Genomic DNA, 24,761 nt, shown 5'->3' with positions numbered 1-24,761 from the left:
CGCCACGGGTCCAGTTTCCACCGCTCCAGTTTCCACCGCTCCAGTTTCCACCGCTCCCGTCCACGCCACGGGTCCAGTTTCCACTGCTCCAGTCCACGCCACGGGTCCAGTTTCCACCGCTCCAGTCCACGCCACGGGTCCAGTTTCCACTGCTCCAGTCCACGCCACGGGTCCAGTTTCCACCGCTCCAGTTTCCACCGCTCCAGTTTCCACCGCTCCCGTCCACGCCACGGGTCCAGTTTCCACTGCTCCAGTCCACGCCACGGGTCCAGTTTCCACCGCTCCAGTCCACGCCACAGGTCCAGTTTCCACCGCTCCCGTCCACGCCACCGCTCCAGTTTCCACCGCTCCAGTCCACGCCACGGGTCCAGTTTCCACCGCTCCAGTCCACGCCACGGGTCCAGTTTCCACCGCTCCCGTCCACGCTGCTACTCCTCTGGCTGCTCAGGTTCAGGCCGTGCTGCAGGCTGCCATCGCTCAACTCCAAGCTACTCTGCAGACCGTCACCACTCAACCCCACGCCACGCAGCAGGCCACTGCACTGCTGGCCATCTCCTCTCAGATGCTGGCTCTGCATGAAGCCGCCCCTCAGGTCCACGCTGCCCATCAGGTTGACGCTGCTGCCCACCAGGTTGACGGCGCTGCCCATCAGGTTGACGGCGCTGCCCATCAGGTTGACGCTGCTGCCCACCAGGTTGACGGCGCTGCCCATCAGGTTGACGGCGCTGCCCATCAGGTTGACGGCGCTGCCCATCAGGTTGACGGCGCTGCCCATCAGGTTGACGGCGCTGCCCATCAGGTTGACGGCGCTGCCCATCAGGTTGACGGCGCTGCCCATCAGGTTGACGGCGCTGCCCATCAGGTTGACGGCGCTGCCCATCAGGTTGCCACCCCTCAGGTTGCCGGCGCTGCCCATCAGGTTGACGGCGCTGCCCATCAGGTTGACGGGGCTGCCCATCAGGTTGACGGCGCTGCCCATCAGGTTGACGGCGCTGCCCATCAGGTTGACGGCGCTGCCCATCAGGTTGAGGGCGCTGCCCATCAGGTTGCCACCCCTCAGGTTGAGGGCGCTGCTCCTCAGGAGCATGCCATTGAAGACGGGGTTGAATGCATTGTGTGCCGGGAAAAGGACTTCAACAGCAGGCCTGGGCCGTGGGTAGAGTGCACGGTCTGTGGCATCTGGGCACACGAGGAGTCCACGCCACGGGTCCAGTTTCCACTGCTCCAGTCCACGCCACGGGTCCAGTTTCCACCGCTCCAGTCCACGCCACAGGTCCAGTTTCCACCGCTCCCGTCCACGCCACCGCTCCAGTTTCCACCGCTCCAGTCCACGCCACGGGTCCAGTTTCCACCGCTCCAGTCCACGCCACGGGTCCAGTTTCCACCGCTCCCGTCCACGCTGCTACTCCTCTGGCTGCTCAGGTTCAGGCCGTGCTGCAGGCTGCCATCGCTCAACTCCAAGCTACTCTGCAGACCGTCACCACTCAACCCCACGCCACGCAGCAGGCCACTGCACTGCTGGCCATCTCCTCTCAGATGCTGGCTCTGCATGAAGCCGCCCCTCAGGTCCACGCTGCCCATCAGGTTGACGCTGCTGCCCACCAGGTTGACGGCGCTGCCCATCAGGTTGACGGCGCTGCCCATCAGGTTGACGGCGCTGCCCATCAGGTTGACGGCGCTGCCCATCAGGTTGACGGCGCTGCCCATCAGGTTGACGGCGCTGCCCATCAGGTTGACGGCGCTGCCCATCAGGTTGACGGCGCTGCCCATCAGGTTGACGGCGCTGCCCATCAGGTTGCCACCCCTCAGGTTGCCGGCGCTGCCCATCAGGTTGACGGCGCTGCCCATCAGGTTGACGGGGCTGCCCATCAGGTTGACGGCGCTGCCCATCAGGTTGACGGCGCTGCCCATCAGGTTGACGGCGCTGCCCATCAGGTTGAGGGCGCTGCCCATCAGGTTGCCACCCCTCAGGTTGAGGGCGCTGCTCCTCAGGAGCATGCCATTGAAGACGGGGTTGAATGCATTGTGTGCCGGGAAAAGGACTTCAACAGCAGGCCTGGGCCGTGGGTAGAGTGCACGGTCTGTGGCATCTGGGCACACGAGGAGTGCACAGAGACAGAGCAGACGTATGTCTGCCACATCTGTGAGGACTTCGATTAAGCTGCTATGCCCCCCCCCCCCCCCCCCCCCTCCACACACACACACACACACACACACACACACACACACACACACACACACACACACACACACACACACACACAATTAGGGGCCTATGTAAATCAATCAATCTAATCAATGGGTTTCTCCCCTGTGTTTTTGTGTTAAACTTTCCAGTTATTAGGCTAGGACTATTTGTTCAATCAATCTATCTAAGGGGCTTGGTGTAGGTTTCTCCTGTGTGTGTGTTTAATAGTATAGGCTACTTGAAACTTTCCAGCTAGTATTTTTGTAAGTTTTACATGTTGATGTTTCCAGTTAATGTTTGCAGTTGCACTTTAATAACCTATTTTTCTTTTTATATATGAAAATGTTTATGTTTACAATGTGTAGCCTATGTGTGTCTATGTTTCCTAGTCTACCTGAAACGTTGTGGTTGAATGTAGGCTGAATGCAAAGTCATTCCAGTGTTCGGATATATTTTTAGTAGGCCTATGTTTCTGTTTACGCCTGCAAAAAGCTTCCAGGTTATAAGCTATTCGATAGTGGCTCAGGGATAGAGTGGCTGGATGGGAACCATGAGGTTCCCAGTTCGATCGGCTCGCCAAGAGTTGGTGTCGAAGTGTCCTTTGATGTGCAGGTTGGTGTCTTGCATGGTTTCCTCCGCCATCGGTGTGTGAATGGGTGAATGTAATGTAATGCACAATCTAACCAAGTGGTTCCCAAACGTTTTCATGTCAAGGACCCCCAAAATGACACTAATTAGCCCGTGGTCCCCCCATGTGAAAAGATACGCCAGGGACCCCCATAAGAGAAGATTTTTACGGCTCTAGCAGTGATTTTCAACCCGTTTAATTTCAAGGACCCCCAGTTTGACATGCATTAGTCTACGGACCCCCATTTAATAGCATTTATATCTCTTGGAACCCCAATTTATTTTGTAAAATCAATGCTAATTTAACTCCGAAAGCTTACAAATGGTCCCCCCTGGAACTCCCTCAAGTACCCCTGGGGGTCCTCGGACCCCACTTTGGGGACCACTGAGGCTATGAATGGGTGAATGTAATGTAATGCACAGCCTAGCCTCTATGTAAAGGTGTATGCTATGAATGGGTCCATGTAATATAATGCACAATCTAGCCTCTATGTAAAGGTGTATGCTATGAATGGGTCCCTGTAATGTAATGCACAACCTAGCCTCTATGTAAAGGTGTATGCTATGAATGGGTCCCTGTAATGTAATGCACAGCCTAGCCTCTATGTAAAGGTGTATGCTATGAATGGGTCCCTGTAATGTAATGCACAGCCTAGCCTCTATGTAAAGGTGTATGCTATGAATGGGTCCCTGTAATGTAATGCACAATCTAGCCTCTATGTAAAGGTGTATGCTATGAATGGGTGAATGTAATGTAATGCACAGCCTAGCCTCTATGTAAAGGTGTATGCTATGAATGGGTCCATGTAATGCACAGCCTAGCCTCTATGTAAAGGTGTATGCTATGAATGGGTCCCTGTAATGTAATGCACAGCCTAGCCTCTATGTAAAGGTGTATGCTATGAATGGGTCCCTGTAATGTAATGCACAGCCTAGCCTCTATGTAAAGGTGTATGCTATGAATGGGTCCCTGTAATGTAATGCACAGCCTAGCCTCTATGTAAAGGTGTATGCTATGAATGGGTCCATGTAATGCACAATCTAGCCTCTATGTAAAGGTGTATGCTATGAATGGGTCCCTGTAATGTAATGCACAGCCTAGCCTCTATGTAAAGGTGTATGCTATGAATGGGTCCCTGTAATGTAATGCACAGCCTAGCCTCTATGTAAAGGTGTATGCTATGAATGGGTCCCTGTAATGTAATGCACAATCTAGCCTCTATGTAAAGGTGTATGCTATGAATGGGTCCCTGTAATGTAATGCACAGCCTAGCCTCTATGTAAAGGTGTATGCTATGAATGGGTCTATGTAATGTAATGCACAATCTAGCCTCTATGTAAAGGTGTATGCTATGAATGGGTGAATGTAATGCACAATCTAGCCTCTATGTAAAGGTGTATGCTATGAATGGGTCTATGTAATGTAATGCACAGCCTAGCCTCTATGTAAAGGTGTATGCTAGGAATGGGTCTATGTAATACACAATCTATGTCAAGCACCTTGAATATAAGTGCTATATAAATCTACCATTTATTAAATGTTTGCAGTTGTACCATTTCGCCTTTTCAGTAGCCTTGTTTTATGGTGACCGAAGGGAATAAAAGAGTCAACATGTTTATTCTATTTAATTAATTCAACGCCTATTGTTGGTATAGAGAACTAATCATTCACTCTTAATCTAGGCTAAATGGTCTAGCAGCTAGCCTAATTGTTTTAATTTGCTGGGGGGCCCCTAGAGCCCCCTCAATGGCCCTTGTGGTCCCCGGAACTCATGTTCTATTTCCACACTCACTCCAGAGGGCCACAGTGCATATTGCTGTCGTAGCAAAAATAGCTGATCTACAAGCTCAAAACATGTCTCATCGCGACGCATTTTGAGCTTGTAGATCAGCTATTTTTGCTATATTTGAATTGAAAAACCGGAATAATTATTGCTATTTTCCTGAAAAGTAACCTTTTTATTGAATTTCAAATGCATAGTTATAGTTATGTTACCTTTATGAACTACTACGTTGGACACAAAAAGACTAACATTTTAATGCTAGTCATGAAGTACTAGTCATTTAATACTAGTCTTGAAGTAATTAAAGCAATTGTGTTCATATCAGTATTCTGATATTAACATGTGGGCCGCATTAAGTGAAGGTGGGGGCCGCATGTGGGCCCCGGGCCGCCAGTTGCCCACCCCTGCTCCTGGACATGGAGTGGACATGATGTGAAACCCTACACAAAGGTGAGAATTAGAACCCCTGCTCCTGGACATGGAGTGGACATGATGTGAAACCCTACACAAAGGTGAGAATTAGAACCCCTGCTGTTGGACATGGAGTGGACATGATGTGAAACCCTACACAAAGGTGAGAATTAGAACCCCTGCTCTTTGACATGGAGAGGACATGATGTGAAACCCTACACAAAGGTGAGAATTAGAACCCCTGCTCTTTGACATGGAGAGGACATGGAGTGAAACCCTACACAAAGGTGAGAATTAGAACCCCTGCTGTTTGACATGGAGTGGACATGATGTGAAACCCTACACAAAGGTGAGAATTAGAACCCCTGCTGTTGGACATGGAGTGGACATGATGTGAAACCCTACACAAAGGTGAGAATTAGAACCCCTGCTGTTGGACATGGAGTGGACATGATGTGAAACCCTACACAAAGGTGAGAATTAGAACCCCTGCTCCTGGACATGGAGTGGACATGATGTGAAACCCTACACAAAGGTGAGAATTAGAACCCCTGCTCCTGGACATGGAGTGGACATGATGTGAAACCCTACACAAAGGTGAGAATTAGAACCCCTGCTGTTGGACATGGAGAGGACATGATGTGAAACCCCACACAAAGGTGAGAATTAGAACAGGTACAAAGAGCACAATTGTAGGACAAAGTGTGTGAAGCCGGACGGCAGTGGGACGTGTCAGGGATTCTTGGAGCAGAGGGAAAGGTAGTAGCAATAATGGCGAGGAAGGCACTGCATGTTTACATTTTTTTTTGTACAATACCAAACCTGAGACAGTAGTAGATAATATAAGGAAAGATCAGCACTGGGGGAATTGACATGAGGTTGCACACTGTTCTCTTGTACAGTAGATGGCGGTATGCACCTTTAAGGATGGTTGCGATCCGCCTATAAACCGACTAGAGAAGAAGACGCTTCCGTTCCTAAACATAGCATCGTTTTAGAGGCTCCGTTCTTTTGGCAAATCTAGAACTTCCTGCCAGAGAGCTAGCAAATTTAAGACATCCGGTTGCTTTCAGAATAAAAGCGTGGTTAATTAAATAATTATTACATTACATTATTAGTATTGTTATTACATTACAGTTATTGTGAAGACACACATTATGTTTCTGTGTAAAAATAAGTAATTCAATAACGTAAAAAAGTTATCTAAATGGATAAATGCCCAAGTCCATGCACTGGAGTGCCCAAGTCCATTCACTGGAGTGCATGGACTTAATAAAGTGGATGCTGGACAAAATCCCTGCTATGTTTCAACTAGTGTGACATATGCACGCGTCCGGGGAGACCTCCTCTACAACACCACACTGTCCGCTAAGCAGCAGAGGTGTAAAACAAAAATTGGCACCAGGTCAGATGTAAAAAAACTTAAAAAAACGTCCCATTTCCAGACTACAGTGGACTAAAGTCGACGCTGGACAAAAATCCCTGCTATGTTTCGACTAGTGTGACATACGCACGCGTCCGGGGAGACCTCCTCTACAACACCACACTGTCCGCTAAGCAGCAGAGGTGTAAAACAAAAATTGGCACCAGGTCACAGGTAAAGAAATATAAAAAAACTTCCCATTTCCAGACTACAGTGGACTAAAGTGGACGATGGACAAAAATCCCTGCTATGTTTCGACTAGTGTGACATACGCACGCGTCCGGGGAGACCTCCTCTACAACACCACACTGTCCGCTAAGCAGCAGAGGTGTAAAACAAAAATTGGCACCAGGTCACAGGTAAAAAAACATAAAAAAACTTCCCATTTCCAGACTACAGTGGACTAAAGTGGACGCTGGACAAAAATCCCTGCTATGTTTCGACTAGTGTGACATACGCACGCGTCCGGGGAGACCTCCTCTACAACACCACACTGTCCGCTAAGCAGCAGAGGTGTAAAACAAAAATGTAACAACAGACATTGTAATTACTGGTGTTGGAACACTAATGTCTGCATGAATGGTAATGGTAGTACTTAACTACTGTGAAGTACTATGTAGATCGACCATTAACAGTCATAGTGAAACATTGATAGCTCTAAATTAGGGCTTTTAGGGTTTGACAAGTTGTTAACGGCATGCATGCACACTTGAGTACAGCCATTACTGCCCCCCCAACCCAACCATCTTTCTTCTGGCTGTCCACCACTGGCTGGGCGGTGCCCAGGTAATGAGGTGACAACGATCAATCGTTGTCACCTCATTACCTGGGCACCGTCACCTGGGCACCTGGGCAATCGTCGTGGAATGTCTTTGTTTCAACGATCAGCTCCCATTTGTTGTCATCAAACATGGGAGTGTCCTCCAGTTTTAATATAAATTGAGGTCAGATAGAACTGACTTTTAATTCCAAGTGACTTGCGAAGTTGCATGTAACATGGCAGTTTTTGGCAAGCGTCACACAGTGCTGCGATGGCCACACTCTGAGGTTTCCAAGAAGCGTCACAGGACAGTGATTCCGTCAGTGGACATCATCCAGGACAAAGAGGTACGTCTCATATGGCTATATATGGTGCGTGTCTTGAGTGTACAGGGTTTGATGAGGTCAGATCAACAACATATGGAATTTTAAAATGCATGTTGTAGTTCCTTTAAAAGGTAACTAGTAATGGGTAATATATTACTCAGTTTTACACCTCTGCTGCTTAGCGGACAGTGTGGTGTTGTAGAGGAGGTCTCCCCGGACGCGTGCGTATGTCACACTAGTCGAAACATAGCAGGGATTTTTGTCCAGCGTCCACTTTAGTCCACTGTAGTCTGGAAATGGGAAGTTTTTTTATGTTTTTTGACCTGTGACCTGGTGCCAATTTTTGTTTTACACCTCTGCTGCTTAGCGGACAGTGTGGTGTTGTAGAGGAGGTCTCCCCGGACGCTTGCGTATGTCACACTAGTCGAAACATAGCAGGGATTTTTGTCCAGTGTCCACTTTAGTCCACTGTAGTCTGGAAATGGGAAGTTTTTTGACCTGTGACCTGGTGCCAATTTTTGTTTTACACCTCTGCTGCTTAGCGGACAGTGTGGTGTTGTAGAGGAGGTCTCCCCGGACGCGTGCGTATGTCACACTAGTCGAAACATAGCAGGGATTTTTGTCCAGCGTCCACTTTAGTCCACTGTAGTCTGGAAATGGGAAGTTTTTTATATTTTTTGACCTGTGACCTGGTGCCAATTTTTGTTTTACACCTCTGCTGCTTAGCGGACAGTGTGGTGTTGTAGAGGAGGTCTCCCCGGACGCGTGCGTATGTCACACTAGTCGAAACATAGCAGGGATTTTTGTCCAGCGTCCACTTTATAAAGTCCATGCTCTCCAGTGAATAGCATTTATCCATTTAGATAACTTTTTAATTACTTATCTTTACACAGAAACATTACTTATTACTTATTTTTACACAGAAACATAATGTGTGTCCTATAGCATCGTTTAAATGCTTAATTTATAGTTTTAATGTGCAAATTAATCTTTTTTTCAATACTCTAGAGGGTACTCTTATTTTGAAGAGATCGTCCACCGGAAGTCTTATATTTGCTCACTTAGATTTGCCAAAAGAACAGTGCTCGTTTTGGACTAGAGTGCTTCTTGAATGAACGTATTATTAGCCTTTTAATACTAGTGTTATTGCTGTTTAGTGTTAGCGGATCGTAACCACAGAGTTTCTCGTTAAACCTGTTGTGATTGTAGTCTGTGTGATGTGTTGAGTGTAGATGTATTATTACAGTGTAAGTGATAGTTGAGTCATGACGGGGTGCTTCGTTTCTGACTGCAACCACCAATCTGGTGACTATACATGTTCATTCCACCGTTTCCCCAAGACTACATCTGCGAGGAGACGCTGGATTCAGAATATAAGGTAGATATAATGATATATAATGAAGTTGCTTGTGTTGTGTGGTGTTCTGTAGGTTTGTACTAGTACTACTAGCTCTGGTCCATAGCCCTAATGATAATTCTGCCCCGCATAGAGCTAGTAGCTTTTTGATGAATTGAACATGGTGGACCCTCTTGTAAACAAGTGTAATGCTTTATTGGGTCGCCCGCTCACAGTTAACAGTCTTTGTATTGAGTTTGTGCTTGAAATGTACTGTAATTCTGCAAACTGTTAATAAATATTTCAATCAATCAATCAAAGCACTGGGAAATGGACATGATGTTGCACACTCTTCTCTTGTACAGTAGATGGCGGTATGCGCCTTTAACGTTGGTTGCGACCCGCCAATAAACCGACTAGAGAAGAAGATGCTTCCGTTCCTAAACATAGCATCATTTTAGACCTAGAGTGCTTCTTGAATGAATGTATTATTAGCCTTTTAATACTAGTGTTATTGCTGTTTAGTGTGAGCGGATCGTAACCACAGAGTTGCTCGTTAGTCTGTGATGTGATGAGTGTAGATGTATTATTACAGTGTAAGTGATAGTTGAGTCATGACGGGGTGCTTCGTTCCAGACTGCAACCACCGTTCTGGGGTCAATAAATGCTCATTCCACCATTTCCCTAAGACTACATCTGTGAGGAGTCGCTGGATACAGAATATAAGGTAGATATTAATGATATATAATGAAGTTGCTTGTGTTGTGTAGGTACTGTACTATAGCTCTGGTCCATATAGCCCTAATGATAATTCTAACCCTGCATAGAGCTAGTGAAATGAAATGAAATGATTACTATATTTACCCAGGGTATCTGGAGTAAGCATCAGATACTTGTTTACAGCCAGGCCCTGCTCATACAACATTTCATGGTAGGGGTTCAATGCCTTGTTCAAGGGCACTTCAGCGGCGGTAATTTTAACGTGTCGGACCGCTGATTCGAACTGGCGACCTTCCGGTATCAAGACCGATCCGATATCCGTTCGGCCACCGCTGCCACAAGTACTGTTAGTAGCTCTGGTCCATAGCTCTAATGATGATTCTGACCCTGCATAGAGCTAGTACTGTTAGTAGCTCTGGTCCATAGCTCTAATGCGTTGCATTTCGCATTAGAGCTATGGATCAGAGCTATAGTAAGCAAAGCAAAGCAAAGCAAAGTTACTATATTTACCCAGGGTAACTGGACTAAGCATCAGATACTTGTTTACAGCCAGGCCCTGCTCATAGAACATTTCATGGTAGGGGTTCAATGCCTTGCTCAAGGGCACTTCAGCGGTGGTAATTTGAACGTGCCGGTCCGGGGATTCGAACTGGCGACCTTCCGATAACAAGACCGTTCGGCCACCGCTGCCCTTCTGGGGCAGTACTGTAGATATATGATTGATTGATTGATTTATTAACAGTTTGCATAATTACAGTACATTTCAAGTAGCCTACAACTCAATACAAAGACTGTTAACTGTGAGTGGACGACACCATAAAGCATTACACTTGTTTACAAGAGGGCCCACTGTTGAAAGTATCATTGCAGTGATAGGAAGAGTTTGTATACTGTGGACATTTGTCGAATGTATGGAGGAAATAAATAATGAGACGAGAAGGCAGTAGCTTCAGTTCACATCCTCTCTCTCTCAGCTGTACACAACAGAACTGATCAGAGGCATTTATTCAACCAGCCTATACAGGCACTGTTTTTTTGGCAAATCTAAGCTAGCAAATATAAGACTTCCCGTGGACGATCTCTTCAAAATAAGAGTACCCTCTAGAGTATTGAAAACAAAATTAATTTGCACATTAAAACGATTAATTAAGCATTTAAACGATGCTATAGGACACACATTATGTTTCTGTGTAAAAATAAGTAATAAGTAATGTTTCTGTGTAAAGATAAGTAATTAAAAAGTTATCTAAATGGATAAATGCTATTCACTGGAGAGCATGGACTTTATAAAGTGGACACTGGACAAAAATCCCTGCTATGTTTCGACTAGTGTGACATACGCACGCGTCCGGGGAGACCTCCTCTACAACACCACACTGTCCGCTAAGCAGCAGAGGTGTAAAACAAAAATTGGCACCAGGTCAGAGGTAAAAAAACTTCAAAAAACTTCCCATTTCCAGACTAAAGTGGACGCTGGACAAAAATCCCTGCTATGTTTCGACTAGTGTGACATACGCACGTGTCCGGGGAGACCTCCTCTACAACACCACACCCTCCGCTAAGCAGCAGAGGTGTAAAACAAAAATTGGCACCAGGTCAGATGTAAAAAAAAACTTCAAAACACTTCCCATTTCCAGACTAAAGTGGACGCTGGACAAAAATCCCTGCTATGTTTCGACTAGTGTTACATTATACACACTGTTAATAGGCACTTCCTGTTAAGTGCTTGGCATTTCAGAATAAGAGTTCATTGTTTACATATAATACAAGCAATAAAGATCACATGTTTAACACCCACCATTTTCATTTTTATGCAGACATGCATAAATAAATAGCCCTAGAATGGTTGTGATATTTACATGCATGTAAATATCCAGTGATTGAAAACAAGTACTTGCATGTTTTTTACGTAAGTAAAAGTATTATTACCACTATATAGACATACTCTGTTACAAGTAAAAGTCTGGTATTCAAAATGTGCTTGAGTAAATTTGCCATCAAAAAATATACCAAAGTAAAAGTAGCCTACTTAAACGGCAATGTTCACCTTCCAACGTCCTATACTACTGTAGTCTTTGGCACGTTAATTATACTTCACATACTGTACTGTGTGGTGGGAGTGAACACAGGAAACGCTAGCAGATTTATGTCCAGTCGACAGTCGTTCCAGTTTGGGTGTATTTATTTATTCATTGAATAAAGTCGAGCAGGTGAAATGAACATACCATGCATAATGTGTAATAGCAATTCTCTGGTCTCCTGTCTGTGTGTCTGGCCTGATTACTGGTCAGAGGGCCACAGGCTGGCCCTCTAGCCTGGAACTCACCTATGCTTTTTATGGCATAGGCAGCTCCCGAGAAACTATGCACAGCTGCGCGACATGAAACTAATTACTTAGACTCTACCTAGACACACTCTTCTCTCTCTCTGTCGCTCTAAGTCTTAGAGCGACAGAGAGAGAGAAGAGTGTGTGTGTGCGTCAATTTAACAAAGGTGCAGACGATCAGAAATCAGCAGAGAGTGAGCGATGTTTGCACTACTGTATGCCGAATTGAAGTGGACTCGGACCCAGACTTTTTCTCCCTGGAAATAAAAACGTCTTTACTTATTGGGGATGCTATGCATTATGAATTCCTTTCAGGCGTGGAGACAGTAAACCCACTCAACATTCCAGAGTGTGCAGCTGCCACTTTACCAAAGGACTTCAGAAGGGACCAATATGGTTCCCGTCACGCGTGAAGGGCATTCCGCCCGTGGAGGAGGACACGGAGGAGGAGGACCAGGATGAGGAGGACAGTCCACGCGTGGAGGTGGGTAGCGCTTTCGGATGTTATCAGATGATTTAATCTCCGTCATCATTAGCCTTTCCTTATCAAGACCATGCAATGGTCATTTCCTACATATTGACTCCTCAACATTTCCTACATATTGACTTTGTTGTCAGCCATTGCTAACCCTATTACTAATACTAACCCTAACTCTAACTTCAGTCTTAACCAGCCACGTAACTAATCATAACGCAAAGTTGTTGTATAGAGGGTATGCATGTGACATCATCATCATACTCGGAAGTTATGCGGGAACGCCTACTGAGTGGCAAAAAAACCCTTACTCTCCCCTTTCCCCTGCCCTCCTTACTCTCCTCTCTCTGCCACCTCTCCCCTTTCCCCTGCCCTCCTTACTCTCCTCTCTCTGTCTCCTCTCCCCTTTCCCCTGCCCTCCTTACTCTCCTCTCTCTGCCTCAGCATCAAGCTGCATCAGGAGGAGTGGACTGTCCGGCCAGCGGTGCCCAGCAGCAGGATCAGCGGATGGTGGTAGTCCACCAGGACCAGGGTCCGGCCACAGGCCAGCTGCAGGTCATCCCACAGGGAGTGACGGTGATCCCCAGCCCTGGACAGCAGATCATGGAGGTCACGTTGCCCAACGGCCAGACCCAGAGCTGCCTCTTCAGCCCTGTTGCTCAAGCCTCAAGCGCAGGTATGACCATGGTCACAAACTCACAATAAGTCTTTCTAACATGACGGATCTGACTCTTCTCTGTAGGGATGGAGCTCGTTAATGTTTTATTGATAACGATCACCTTATGGATCAGGCTTATCGAGCCGGGTTCTCATCGAGCATTTTATATTATTTTGTGGAAAGACAAGAGACGATAAATTCTGAACAGAACCAGTATATCTTTTACCAGGGCCTTCAAATACAGTATTTTTCTAACAGACAGAAGGCTATTGACCTTTTTACCAATACAATAATATTAAAGGAACTGTTAACTGGTTAATATGTACCGCCACTTTAAAAGCCTAATTGTGTTTACCCGGACAGCGCTGGTTGGCATTTATTTCTTGATCGCTTCTTGTCTTGATTGTTTAAACATGACCGGGGCCACTATGCCGCTATGCTCAATAACAAGCTTGATAAGCCCAAAGCTTATTGATAACGGGTACTCAATAAGATTCTTATCGGATTTTTTCGGGTATCGGTTATCGAGCTCCATCCCTACTTCTCTGTGTGTCTGTCGCCTGTGTGTGCCTTCGAACATGCGAGACGATTTACAAGTCCACCTCACGTCATTGTTGCAACACTGTGTGGGTTTATAGGTCAGCTCAGCTGTATTCTACACGAGAAAAAGCAGCAGGCTGCTCTGGACCGGAGCGCACCGCAGTACCTGCAAGGCGAGTAGGGGTGATGTGATGGCGCCATACAAAAGTCAGAAATTAGCATTTCTACAGCCGAGGGTAGCTTCACCAAATGGACAGATTGATTGTCTGTGTGTCCGTGATGGACGAGGTGTCAGTGGAATGCAGCGCAGCTATTGTTGTCCGGGGAGGTGTTGACGAGGTGTCAGTGGAATGCAGCGCAGCTATTGGTGTCCGGGGAGGTGTTGACATTCATTCCATTTCTTTGCCGGCACACTTTGGCAATTCAGACGGCACACTAAAGTGCCGCGGCACACAATCACTGCTATAGACTTGGCCGGAAAACAATTCACATCATAAGTGCTCTAAACCAGGGGTTCTCAACCCGTGGGTCGCGACCCCTCGGGGGGTCGCCAAATTATTTTAGGGGGTCCCCAAATTATTTATAAAACAAAACAAAAAAAAAGATTTTTTTTTAAATTTTATTTTTACGATTTTTCAAAAATAGCAGACCTACAAGCTCGTAGCGCGCCACTCGGTGGCGCGCTATGAGCTTGTAGATCTGCTATTTTTCAATAGCTAAATTATAACAATGCTTAAAACACCAAAACGTTGAGAACCCCTGCTCTAAACAAACGTTAAAAAGTGCATTAACCCATTTAGGCCTGACGTCGAAATTAAAAAAATGTCTTCTAAATTCTGACAGTTTTCTGAAATACCTCATGTTTCTATGTCAGAGGTGCTCAATATTTCATGTCAAGGATCCCAAAAATGATATGTAATTGGCCACCGACCTCCATCTGAAAATATGTTGTTACAGGAACCCTCCCCCAGAAGCAAAGATTTGAGTTAAAAACGTTCGCTCTGAAAGAATATATATTCAAAGATTTTTCAAAAATAGCAGACCTACAAGCTCGTAGCGCAGCACTCGGTGCCGCGCTACGAGCTTGTAGATCTGCTATATTTCAATAGCTAAAGCATAACTTAATGCTTAAAACACCAAAAGGGGTTCCCGCCCAAAATGGGTTAAAAGAACATGAAAGATTCACCTGGTATTAAATGTGACACAATTTACACCTTTGTTAAAAAATAATCAGAGAACCCCATTGTCCTTATTTGCATAAATCATTTGTATGTGGATAAAAACATAAAATTCAGTTTCACTAAATGTATTGGTGTTCTTATAGTGTCATGTTCTTCTTTCTCTTCTAAATGTATTGGTGTTCTTATAGTGTCATGTTCTTCTTTCTCTAAATGTATTGGTATTCTTATAGTGTCATGTTCTTCTTTCTCTAAATGTATTGGTGTTCTTATAGTGTCATGTTCTTCTTTCTCTTCTAAATGTATTGGTGTTCTTATAGTGTCATGTTCTTCTTTCTCTTCTAAATGTATTGGTGTTCTTATAGTGTCATGTTCTTCTTTCTCTAAATGTATTGGTGTTCTTATAGTGTCATGTTCTTCTTTCTCTTCTCTTATAGTGTCATGTTCTTCTTTCTCTTCTAAATGTATTGGTGTTCTTATAGTGTCATGTTCTTCTTTCTCTAAATGTATTGGTGTTCTTATAGTGTCATGTTCTTCTTTCTCTTCTCTTATAGTGTCATGTTCTTCTTTCTCTTCTAAATGTATTGGTGTTCTTATAGTGTCATGTTCTTCTTTCTCTAAATGTATTGGTGTTCTTATAGTGTCATGTTCTTCTTTCTCTAAATGTATTGGTGTTCTTATAGTGTCATGTTCTTCTTTCTCTCCTCTTATAGTGTCATGTTCTTCTTTCTCTAAATGTATTGGTGTTCTTATAGTGTCATGTTCTTCTTTCTCTCCTCTTATAGTGTCATGTTCTTCTTTCTCTCCTCTTATAGTGTCATGTTCTTCTTTCTCTAAATGTATTGGTGTTCTTATAGTGTCATGTTCTTATAGTGTCATGTTCTTCTTTCTCTCCTCTTATAGTGTCATGTTCTTCTGTCTCTTCTCTTCTCCCCACAGCAGCTACAACTATAGATGATGCCGGTCGGCCCCACTCTGCCACCCGGACCCCGGCCCGGCCCGCTAGGCTGGCACCCGCTGCCCCGGTGCATCCCACCGGTACGCCAGAAAGAATCTAGAACCTTGCGTCACCACCAGGGGGCAACGAGGGTTACCACCACTCGTCCCGTAAAACACGGAATCGTCCCGTATTTGAAAACCTTTTGCGGCTTTCGCCTTTTATTTTATATTTTTTATAGAGGGACAGACAGTAGGCTGACAGGAAACGGGGGAGTGACATGCAGTAAAGGCCGTCGCGATCGGGAGTCGAACCCGGTTTTTAAGGTTGACTAAAAAAAGAATTCACTGGTGACGACTACATAAACTAAATGAAAATTAAGCTACGATGACTAAAACTAAGACTAAATATATTGACAATTTCGTCAACAAATAAAAACTAGACTAAAATGTTAGGAAGGTACTAGTGGACAAGAGATCCAGTATGTAAGTGATTTTACACTTGGTTGCATGCTGAAAATAGCTGCTCTACAAGCACACAACGCGTCGCAGTGCGATCAGCTATTTTCAGAAAGTGTAAAATCAGTCATTACGACGGCATCAAGGCCCGCTGAAATACATTTTAGTCGACTAAATCAACCGTAGATTTATTCGACTAAAATGGCATGACATATAGTCGACTAAAACTAGACTAACTAGGCTAAAACATTCCAGGTGACTAAAATGTGACTAAAACTAAATGAAGTTTCATTCCAAAGACTGAAACTAAAATAGAAATTTGCTGCCAAAAAACAAACACTGCCTGTTTTGTCGTGTTTCTCCTCAGACCCCCTGCAGTGCGTTCAGTGTTGCATCACGTTCTCTGACGCCAAAGGAAAGATGAGGCACACTAGGAAGAGCCACCGGGAGGAGTACAACCAACAGCTTGAACAGGTAAGGAAGATCCACCGGGAGGTCAGGAATACAACCAACAGCTTGAACAGGTAAGGAAGATCCACCGGGAGGTCAGGAGTACAACCAACAGCTTGAACAGGTAAGGAAGATCCACCGGGAGGTCAGGAGTACAACCAACAGCTTGAACAGGTAAGGAAGATCCACCGGGAGGTCAGGAGTACAACCAACAGCTTGAACAGGTAAGGAAGATCCACCGGGAGGAGTACAACCAACAGCTTGAACAGGTAAGGAAGATCCACCGGGAGGTCAGGAGTACAACCAACAGCTTGAACAGGTAAGGAAGATCCACTGGGAGGAGTACAACCAACAGCTTGAACAGGTAAGGAAGATCCACCGGGAGGTCAGGAGTACAACCAACAGCTTGAACAGGTAAGGAAGCTCCACCGGGAGGAGTACAACCAACAGCTTGAACAGGTAAGGAAGATCCACCGGGAAGAAGAGTACAACCAACAGCTTGAACAGGTAAGGAAGATCCACCGGGAAGAAGAGTACAACCAACAGCTTGAACAGGTAAGGAAGATCCACCGGGAAGAAGAGTACAACCAACAGCTTGAACAGGTAAGGAAGATCCACCGGGAAGAAGAGTACAACCAACTCCTTCAACAGGTAGGATTCCCCGTAGAGCAGTCAGTGATTCTCAAACCTTTTTCGACTCGGGGAACCCCCGTAAATAATTACTCCACGGCACCCCCTGAATGACATTGTTATTTTTAGCACCTTACATTCATGTCATTACGGTATACGTACATACCTTACATTCATGTCATTACGGTATACGTACATACCTTATATTCATGTCATTACGGTATACGTACATACCTTATATTCATGGCATTACGGTATACGTACATACCTTATATTCATGTCATTACGGTATACGTACATACCTTATATTCATGTCATTACGGTATACGTACATACCTTACATTCATGTCATTACGGTATACGTACATACCTTATATTCATGTCATTACGGTATACGTACATACCTTACATTCATGTCATTACGGTATACGTACATACCTTACATTCATGTCATTACGGTATACGTACATACCTTACATTCATGTCATTACGGTATACGTACATACCTTATATTCATGTCATTACGGTATACGTACATACCTTACATTCATGTCATTACGGTATACGTACATACCTTATATTCATGTCATTACGGTATACGTACACACCTTACATTCATGTCATTACGGTATACGTACATACCTTACATTCATGTCATTACGGTATACGTACATACCTTATATTCATGTCATTACGGTATACGTACACACCTTACATTCATGTCATTACGGTATACGTACATACCTTATATTCATGTCATTACGGTATACGTACATACCTTATATTCATGTCATTACGGTATACGTACATACCTTAATGTCATTACAGTAATACTGTACGTGATGTTAGGATTGATGTTAACAGATGTTTGTGTTTTCTTCTAATGTGATATTAGGATTGACATTATTTATTGACTGCCAGAATTGATTTCAGTCTGCGTCCGTTCCCTGTCAGAGGACCTTGCAGTGAGGTGCCTTATTATATATTCAAGGGGCAAAACAATACCCTGTGTCCTAACCGGAAGTTAACAAACGGCTAAGCGATCCTCCCGCGAGGAAGGGTTAAAAAAATTAAATAAAAAACGAAATCTGAGAAATAGATTCCGAAATAAATGGGGTTTAAAAATCAAGTTATGACCATCTTGTTTTGATAGCTATAGCAACCGGGAGCTAACCAGATGATAATGAAGACGGCGATCTTTCTTTAATTCAATATGAAACAAAATAAAATAAAAACTTGTTTAACTCGTCCTTGACAAGCAGTAAAAGTCAACAACAGATGATGTTCTCTTCCCTCCAGCAGGGGGACACCATCTTCTCCTGCTACGTGTGATCATGTTATTCTTCCCTCCAGCAGGGGGACACCATCTTCTCCTGCTACGTGTGATCATGTTATTCTTCCCTCCAGCAGGGGGACACCATCTTCTCCTGCTACGTGTGCGAGCTGAGCTTCCCGTCCTCAGAGGAGCTGTGCACCCACCAACACACACACAGCCGGGAGGACAAGCGCTACAAGTGTGACAGCTGCAGCGAAGGCTTCTACTTCCTCTCTGAGGTCGGTCGACATGGTGTCAAAGGAATACGTAGTATATATATATATGTTTATTCCCCGTGAATGTAACGCCATACTACTCCATCATTCTACACTAAGCGTCACACAAAAGCATCCCATTATTAGCAGATCTGCAAGCTCGAAAGGTGGCGCGAAGCAACGTGTTTTGACCCTGTAGATCTGAAGCAACGTGTTTTGACCCTGTAGATCTGAAGCAACGTGTTTTGACCCTGTAGATCTGAAGCAACGTGTTTTGACCCTGTAGATCTGAAGCAACGTGTTTTGACCCTGTAGATCTGAAGCAACGTGTTTTGACCCTGTAGATCTGAAGCAACGTGTTTTGACCCTGTAGATCTGAAGCAACGTGTTTTGACCCTGTAGATCTGAAGCAACGTGTTTTGACCCTGTAGATCTGAAGCAACGTGTTTTGACCCTGTAGATCTGAAGCAACGTGTTTTGACCCTGTAGATCTGAAGCAACGTGTTTTGACCCTGTAGATCTGAAGCAACGTGTTTTGACCCTGTAGATCTGAAGCAACGTGTTTTGACCCTGTAGATCTGAAGCAACGTGTTTTGACCCTGTAGATCTGAAGCAACGTGTTTTGACCCTGTAGATCTGCTGCTGCTATGAGGCTAACTAACTAACTAACGACATCACGTCTTGTCTCTTGTTGTCTCATCTCAGCTGACGACCCACAGAAGGCAGGTGTGTCGATTCATCCGCCGCCGCCCCAGGAAGATCGCCCTCCCCCGGGGCCGCCCCAAGAAGATCACTCCCTCTGCCCTCCCCCAGGAACCCTCTGCCCTCCCCCAGGAACCCTCTGCCCTCCCCCAGGGCCACTGAACCCTCTGCCCTCCCCCAGGGCCACTGAACCCTCTGCCCTCCCCCAGGAACCCTCTGCCCTCCCCCGGGGCCGCCCCAAGAAGATCACTCCCTCTGCCCTCCCCCAGGAACCCTCTGCCCTCCCCCAGGGCCACTGAACCCTCTGCCCTCCCCCAGGAACCTTCTGCCTTCCCCCAGGGACACTGAACCCTCTGCCCTCCCCCAGGAACCCTCTGCCCTCCCCCAGGGACACTGAACCCTCTGCCCTCCCCCAGGGACACTGAACCCTCTGCCCTCCCCCGGGGCCGCCCCAAGAAGATCACTCCCTCTGCCCTCCCCCAGGAACCCTCTGCCCTCCCCCAGGGCCACTGAACCCTCTGCCCTCCCCCAGGAACCTTCTGCCCTCCCCCAGGGCCACTGAACCCTCTGCCCTCCTCCAGGGCCACTGAACCCTCTGCCCTCCTCCAGGGCCACTGAACCCTCTGCCCTCCCCCAGGAACCCTCTGCCCTCCCCCAGGGCCACTGAACCCTCTGCCCTCCCCCAGGGCCACTGAACCCTCTGCCCTCCCCCAGGGCCAGGAACCCTCTGCCCTCCCCCAGGGCCAGGAACCCTCTGCCCTCCCCCAGGGCCAGGAACCCTCTGCCCTCCCCCAGGGCCAGGAACCCTCTGCCCTCCCCCAGGGCCAGTCGCCCCCCACAGACTCTGTCCTGAATGTGGAACGTTGTTTTTCTACAGTAAGAAGACTTTGCATAGTGAGCACAAATAGCCCTACTAATATTCTTGTAATGTGTGTGTGTGTGAAAATAGATTTTTCCCCCCCCAGAACATTTAAGCTAAGAGCTCACGACAAGATCCAGGAGGAAATGGTATGTCTGCAAGCACTGCTTCTCAATGTTCAGAGCGAGACCAGACGGACTTGACCATGAGCAGAGTCACCCCCCCCCCCCTTCCCCTTGACCATGAGCAGAGTCACCCCCCTTCCCCTTGACCATGAGCAGAGTCACCCCCCTTCCCCTTGACCATGAGCAGAGTCACCCCCCTTCCCCTTGACCATGAGCAGAGTCACCCCCCTTCCCCTTGACCATGAGCAGAGTCACCCCCCTTCCTTTCAGACGTCAGACTTCGGTGCTCTATTGAGGGGGAAAAAAAACAGGAGCGTCATCAGGCTGAAGGAGAACATGTTAGACTGAGGGGCCATTTGGTTGTTTTGTTACTGTGTTTAATTACACTGTGTCGTAGCTGGCTCTGGCAAATAATCGGGGAGAGGATTAAAAGAGGAGTAAAAGTTGTAACAAAAATGGGATTTATTAAATTAGGCCTAGCCGCCTAGAAACGATCAACTACCAGTCCGTGGCGGGGAGACCTTGAAAGGCAATGTTTCAATCCATGGGCTATTTATAGCCTCCTGGAGGCACTGGCCCAGGTGCTCTCCACTGGCCCAGGTGCTCTCCACTGGCCCAGGTGCTCTCCACTGGCCCAGGTGCTCTGGCCCAGGTGCTCTGGCCCAGGTGCTCTCCACTGCTCTCCACTGGCCCAGGTGCTCTCCACTGCTCTCCACTGGCCCAGGTGCTCTCCACTGGCCCAGGTGCTCTCCACTGCTCTCCACTGGCCCAGGTGCTCTCCACTGGCCCAGGTGCTCTCCACTGGCCCAGGTTCTCTGGCCCAGGTGCTCTCCACTGGCCCAGGTGCTCTGGCCCAGGTGCTCTCCACTGGCCCAGGTGCTCTCCACTGGCCCAGGTGCTCTGGCCCAGGTGCTCTCCACTGGCCCAGGTTCTCTGGCCCAGGTGCTCTCCACTGGCCCAGGTGCTCTGGCCCAGGTGCTCTCCACTGGCCCAGGTGCTCTCCACTGGCCCAGGTTCTCTGGCCCAGGTGCTCTCCACTGGCCCAGGTGCTCTCCACTGGCCCAGGTGCTCTCCACTGGCCCAGGTGCTCTCCACTGGCCCAGGTGCTCTCCACTGGCCCAGGTGCTCTGGCCCAGGTGCTCTCCACTGGCCCAGGTGCTCTCCACTGGCCCAGGTGCTCTCCACTGGCCCAGGAGCTCTGGCCCAGGTGCTCTCCACTGGCCCAGGTGCTCTGGCCCAGGTGCTCTCCACTGGCCCAGGTGCTCTCCACTGGCCCAGGTGCTCTCCACTGGCCCAGGTGCTCTCCACTGGCCCAGGTGCTCTCCACTGGCCCAGGTGCTCTGGCCCAGGTGCTCTCCACTGGCCCAGGTGCTCTCCACTGGCCCAGGTGCTCTCCACTGGCCCAGGAGCTCTGGCCCAGGTGCTCTCCACTGGCCCAGGTGCTCTGGCCCAGGTGCTCTCCACTGGCCCAGGTGCTCTGGCCCAGGTGCTCTCCACTGCTCTCCACTGGCCCAGGTGCTCTCCACTGGGCTCAGTACAGTGTGTGTGTGTGTGTGTGTGGGGGGGGGGCATCACAACTGACCAAGAGAAACACTTCTAATTTTGTTGTTGCATACAATGACAATAAAACCTTTGTTTTGTACCACATCATTTGAGAGGGCCACTATATTTCCACAATCACTCCAGAGGGCCACTATATTTTAGAGATGTGTAAATGTGTCAAAAATGAAAATCGATTAGCATAATTGTCTCCACCAGGCCGAAGGCATGGGGAGAGAGTATGTTTTGCACTCCGTCCGTGTGTGTGTCCGTCCGTCCGTCCTTCCGTCCGTCCGTTACCAGCTAATCTCCGGCACCGTTGGCCCGATCCATGCCAAACTTTGCACACACACTCCATGGATGCCAACGACGAACCTCTGCCCCAAATATTCCTCAACGGCCTGTTATAGCGCCACCATGAGGCCGATTTAGGCAAAACACATTTCTGTAGATTACTCGTACACATTGTATCCATACATCACACAATTCGGTATACACTATCTCCATAGTCATGTGATCAACACAGATCTGCACAATTTCCCATCTTCCATCCTGATTGGCTAATATTGGCTTCCAAAGCTCACATGATTGGTCCGTTTCGAACAAAAGGCCACAAATCACAAACAGTGTGCAATTTCCGTGAAATTATACACACACATTTCCACTAGGCCAAGGACGACATGCCACTCATTATTTTCCAAATCAGCCTCATGGTGGCGCTATAACAGGCCAATTCCTGTTTTTAGCTATAACTTCATCAATCTGTATACAACTTATGTATGCGCACTCCCTAGAGGCCATGGAAAAACATTGTCCCTGCATCCCTCCACATCTGCCGGTTATAGCGCCACCATGAGGCCGATTTCTGCTAAACACATTGCTTATGTTAGTCGCACAGATTTCATCCAAATCTCACGCAAATCGGTACACATGATCTCTGTAGTCATGTGATCAAGACGAGTCTGTTGGATTTATCAGATTCTACACTGATTGGCTAACATTGCCTGTCCTGCTCATCCAGAATTCTATCCTCAGAGATTCGATGAGTGATCTGTCTCTGCATTTCCTCAACAAAATGAAGAAAATTGTTGCAAAAAACAAACAAACAAAAAAACATGTTTATATTACTCCTAAACATTTTGCCAAACATATCACACACTCCTATCCTCCTGGTGGAGCCCTCACTCCAGAGGGCCACTATAGTTCCACACTCACTCCAGAGGGCCACTATAGTTCCACACTCACTCCAGAGGGCCACTATAATTCCACACTCACTCCAGAGGGCCACTATAGTTCCACACTCACTCCAGAGGGCCACTATAATTCCACACTCACTCCAGAGGGCCACTATATTTCCACACTCACTCCAAAGGGCCACAATATTTCCACACTCACTCCAGAGGGGCCACAGTGCATATTACTGTCGCAGCAAAAAAACATGGTTTCAACTGATTCATGAACACGGATTCAACTGATTCATGAACAGATTAAAAAATATATATATATATTTTTTTTTAAATCAAAAAAATCAAAACTGATTTTTTCTTTTTGATACGTGGTGCCAAACTTTGTGTTTTCGCCATTGAGAATGCATTTGGCGTTTAAATTAAATACCTATAAAACATTTCAAAGTAAAAAGTTCCAGCATGTGTCTCCACAGTCAGCTGAATTATAAAAAATGTGAATGGATTTTCTAGGTGAAAGTGATTTTTGGCAGTTTTGCGTGGGCTCTCAATGTTAACTTTGGATCCCATTTGGATGCCCATCATTCTAATACAAAATGCTCAGACATGTTTCCAAATAATTTATTATTAATGTATACAAATACAAAACACCTCTCTTGGTCTCGGTCAATCATAAAATAGGTAGGTCTTGTCGTGGCGGTTTCTAGCGACTCGTTGACCAGTTTGAAACGTGTATCATCATCATTCCCTTCACAACTTGCTCTACGCCAGTGGTTCCAACAGTGCGGTCTGGGGACCCCCAGGAGACCCTGAGGCAGTTCCAGGGGGTCCGGGGACCCCCAGGAATCCCTGAGGCAGTTCCAGGGGGTCCCCAGCTAAAATGTGACCCTAACGGGTCCATTTCGTTCCATTAAATGAATCGATTTTACAATATAAATTGGGGGTCCGTATAGACTAATGCAGGGGTTCTCAACCTGTGGGTCGCGACCCCTCGGGGGGGTCGCCAAATTATTTTAGGGGGTCCCCAAATTATTTAAAAAAGAAAAAAGATTTTTTTAAAAAAAATTCACGATTTTTCAAAAATAGCATACCTACAAGCTCGTAGCGCGCCACTCGGTGGCGCGCTACGAGCTTGTAGATCTGCTATTTTTAAATAGCTAAATTATAACAATGCTTAAAACACCAAAAGGGGTTCCCGCCCAAAATGGTTTAAGGTTATTGTAGCAGTCAATTTATATTGGGGGTCGGGAGGGGGCGGGGCGGGGGTCCCGAGACATTGCCAAAGCATTTCCGGGGGTCCCCGGCCAAAAACGTTGAGAACCCCTGGACTAATGCATCAAACTGGGGGGTCCTTGAAATGAAACGGATTGATAATCACTGCTAGAGCCGTAAGAATCTTCTCTTATGGGGGTCCCTGGCATGTTATTTTCAAATGGGGGTCCACGGGCTAATTAGTGTCAATTTGGGGGTCCTTGAGGTGAAAAGGTTTGGGAACCAGTGCACTATATGCACCCAATGGCAGTGGTGGAAAGTAAGTCATGTACTTAATACTGTACAATTCTGAGGTATATACACATTTGTTTTTTACTTTACTT

General features: G+C 46.7%; 1 protein-coding gene and 1 long non-coding RNA gene across 6 annotated transcripts; one reads left to right on the top strand and one right to left on the bottom strand.

Annotated features, from left to right (window-relative positions):
* Positions 1-8,612: 8,612 nt before the first annotated feature.
* On the top strand, positions 8,613-20,722 carry LOC306918241 (uncharacterized protein). Of its 5 annotated transcripts, none has more exons than XM_079531113.1 (8): positions 8,613-8,897; positions 12,217-12,385; positions 12,821-13,052; positions 13,673-13,747; positions 15,692-15,790; positions 16,515-16,621; positions 18,638-18,781; positions 19,463-20,722. In XM_079531113.1, the coding sequence occupies exons 1-8, from the start codon at positions 8,785-8,787 to the stop codon at positions 19,619-19,621; spliced, it is 1,098 nt and encodes a 365-aa protein (XP_079387239.1). In that variant the 5' UTR covers positions 8,613-8,784; the 3' UTR covers positions 19,622-20,722. The 5 variants fall into 5 exon arrangements, with proteins under 5 accessions (XP_079387239.1, XP_079387237.1, XP_079387241.1 ...); XM_079531111.1 differs by having other exon boundaries at positions 18,635-18,781; XM_079531112.1 differs by lacking the exon at positions 8,613-8,897 and adding an exon at positions 9,312-9,582 and having other exon boundaries at positions 18,635-18,781.
* LOC306918243 lies at positions 20,420-20,821 on the bottom strand. Its single transcript, XR_013789312.1, has 2 exons — positions 20,716-20,821; positions 20,420-20,547 (listed from the first exon to the last, which is right to left on the bottom strand). It is a non-coding gene; the product is annotated as an uncharacterized lncRNA (long non-coding RNA).
* Between the last annotated feature and the right edge of the window lie 3,940 nt (positions 20,822-24,761).

The sequence above is a fragment of the Electrona antarctica genome (assembly GCF_951216825.1).
Source record: "Electrona antarctica genome assembly, contig: scaffold_211, whole genome shotgun sequence".
In the NCBI taxonomy this organism is placed as follows: domain Eukaryota; kingdom Metazoa; phylum Chordata; class Actinopteri; order Myctophiformes; family Myctophidae; genus Electrona; species Electrona antarctica.
Note: the sequence above shows the minus strand (reverse complement) of the source record. Positions and strands in the feature narration are given on the sequence as shown.

What these genes read in the sequence shown, in the direction of transcription:
- LOC306918241 (XM_079531111.1), top strand. Translation starts at nt 8,785, where the DNA reads ATGACGGGGTGCTTCGTTTCTGACTGCAACCACCAATCTGGTGACTAT. An exon ending in CGCACCGCAGTACCTGCAAG is followed by an intron (nt 13,748 to 15,691) that starts GCGAGTAGGGGT and finishes TTCTCCCCACAG; the next exon opens with CAGCTACAACTATAGATGAT. An exon ending in GCTTCTACTTCCTCTCTGAG is followed by an intron (nt 18,782 to 19,462) that starts GTCGGTCGACAT and finishes GTCTCATCTCAG; the next exon opens with CTGACGACCCACAGAAGGCA.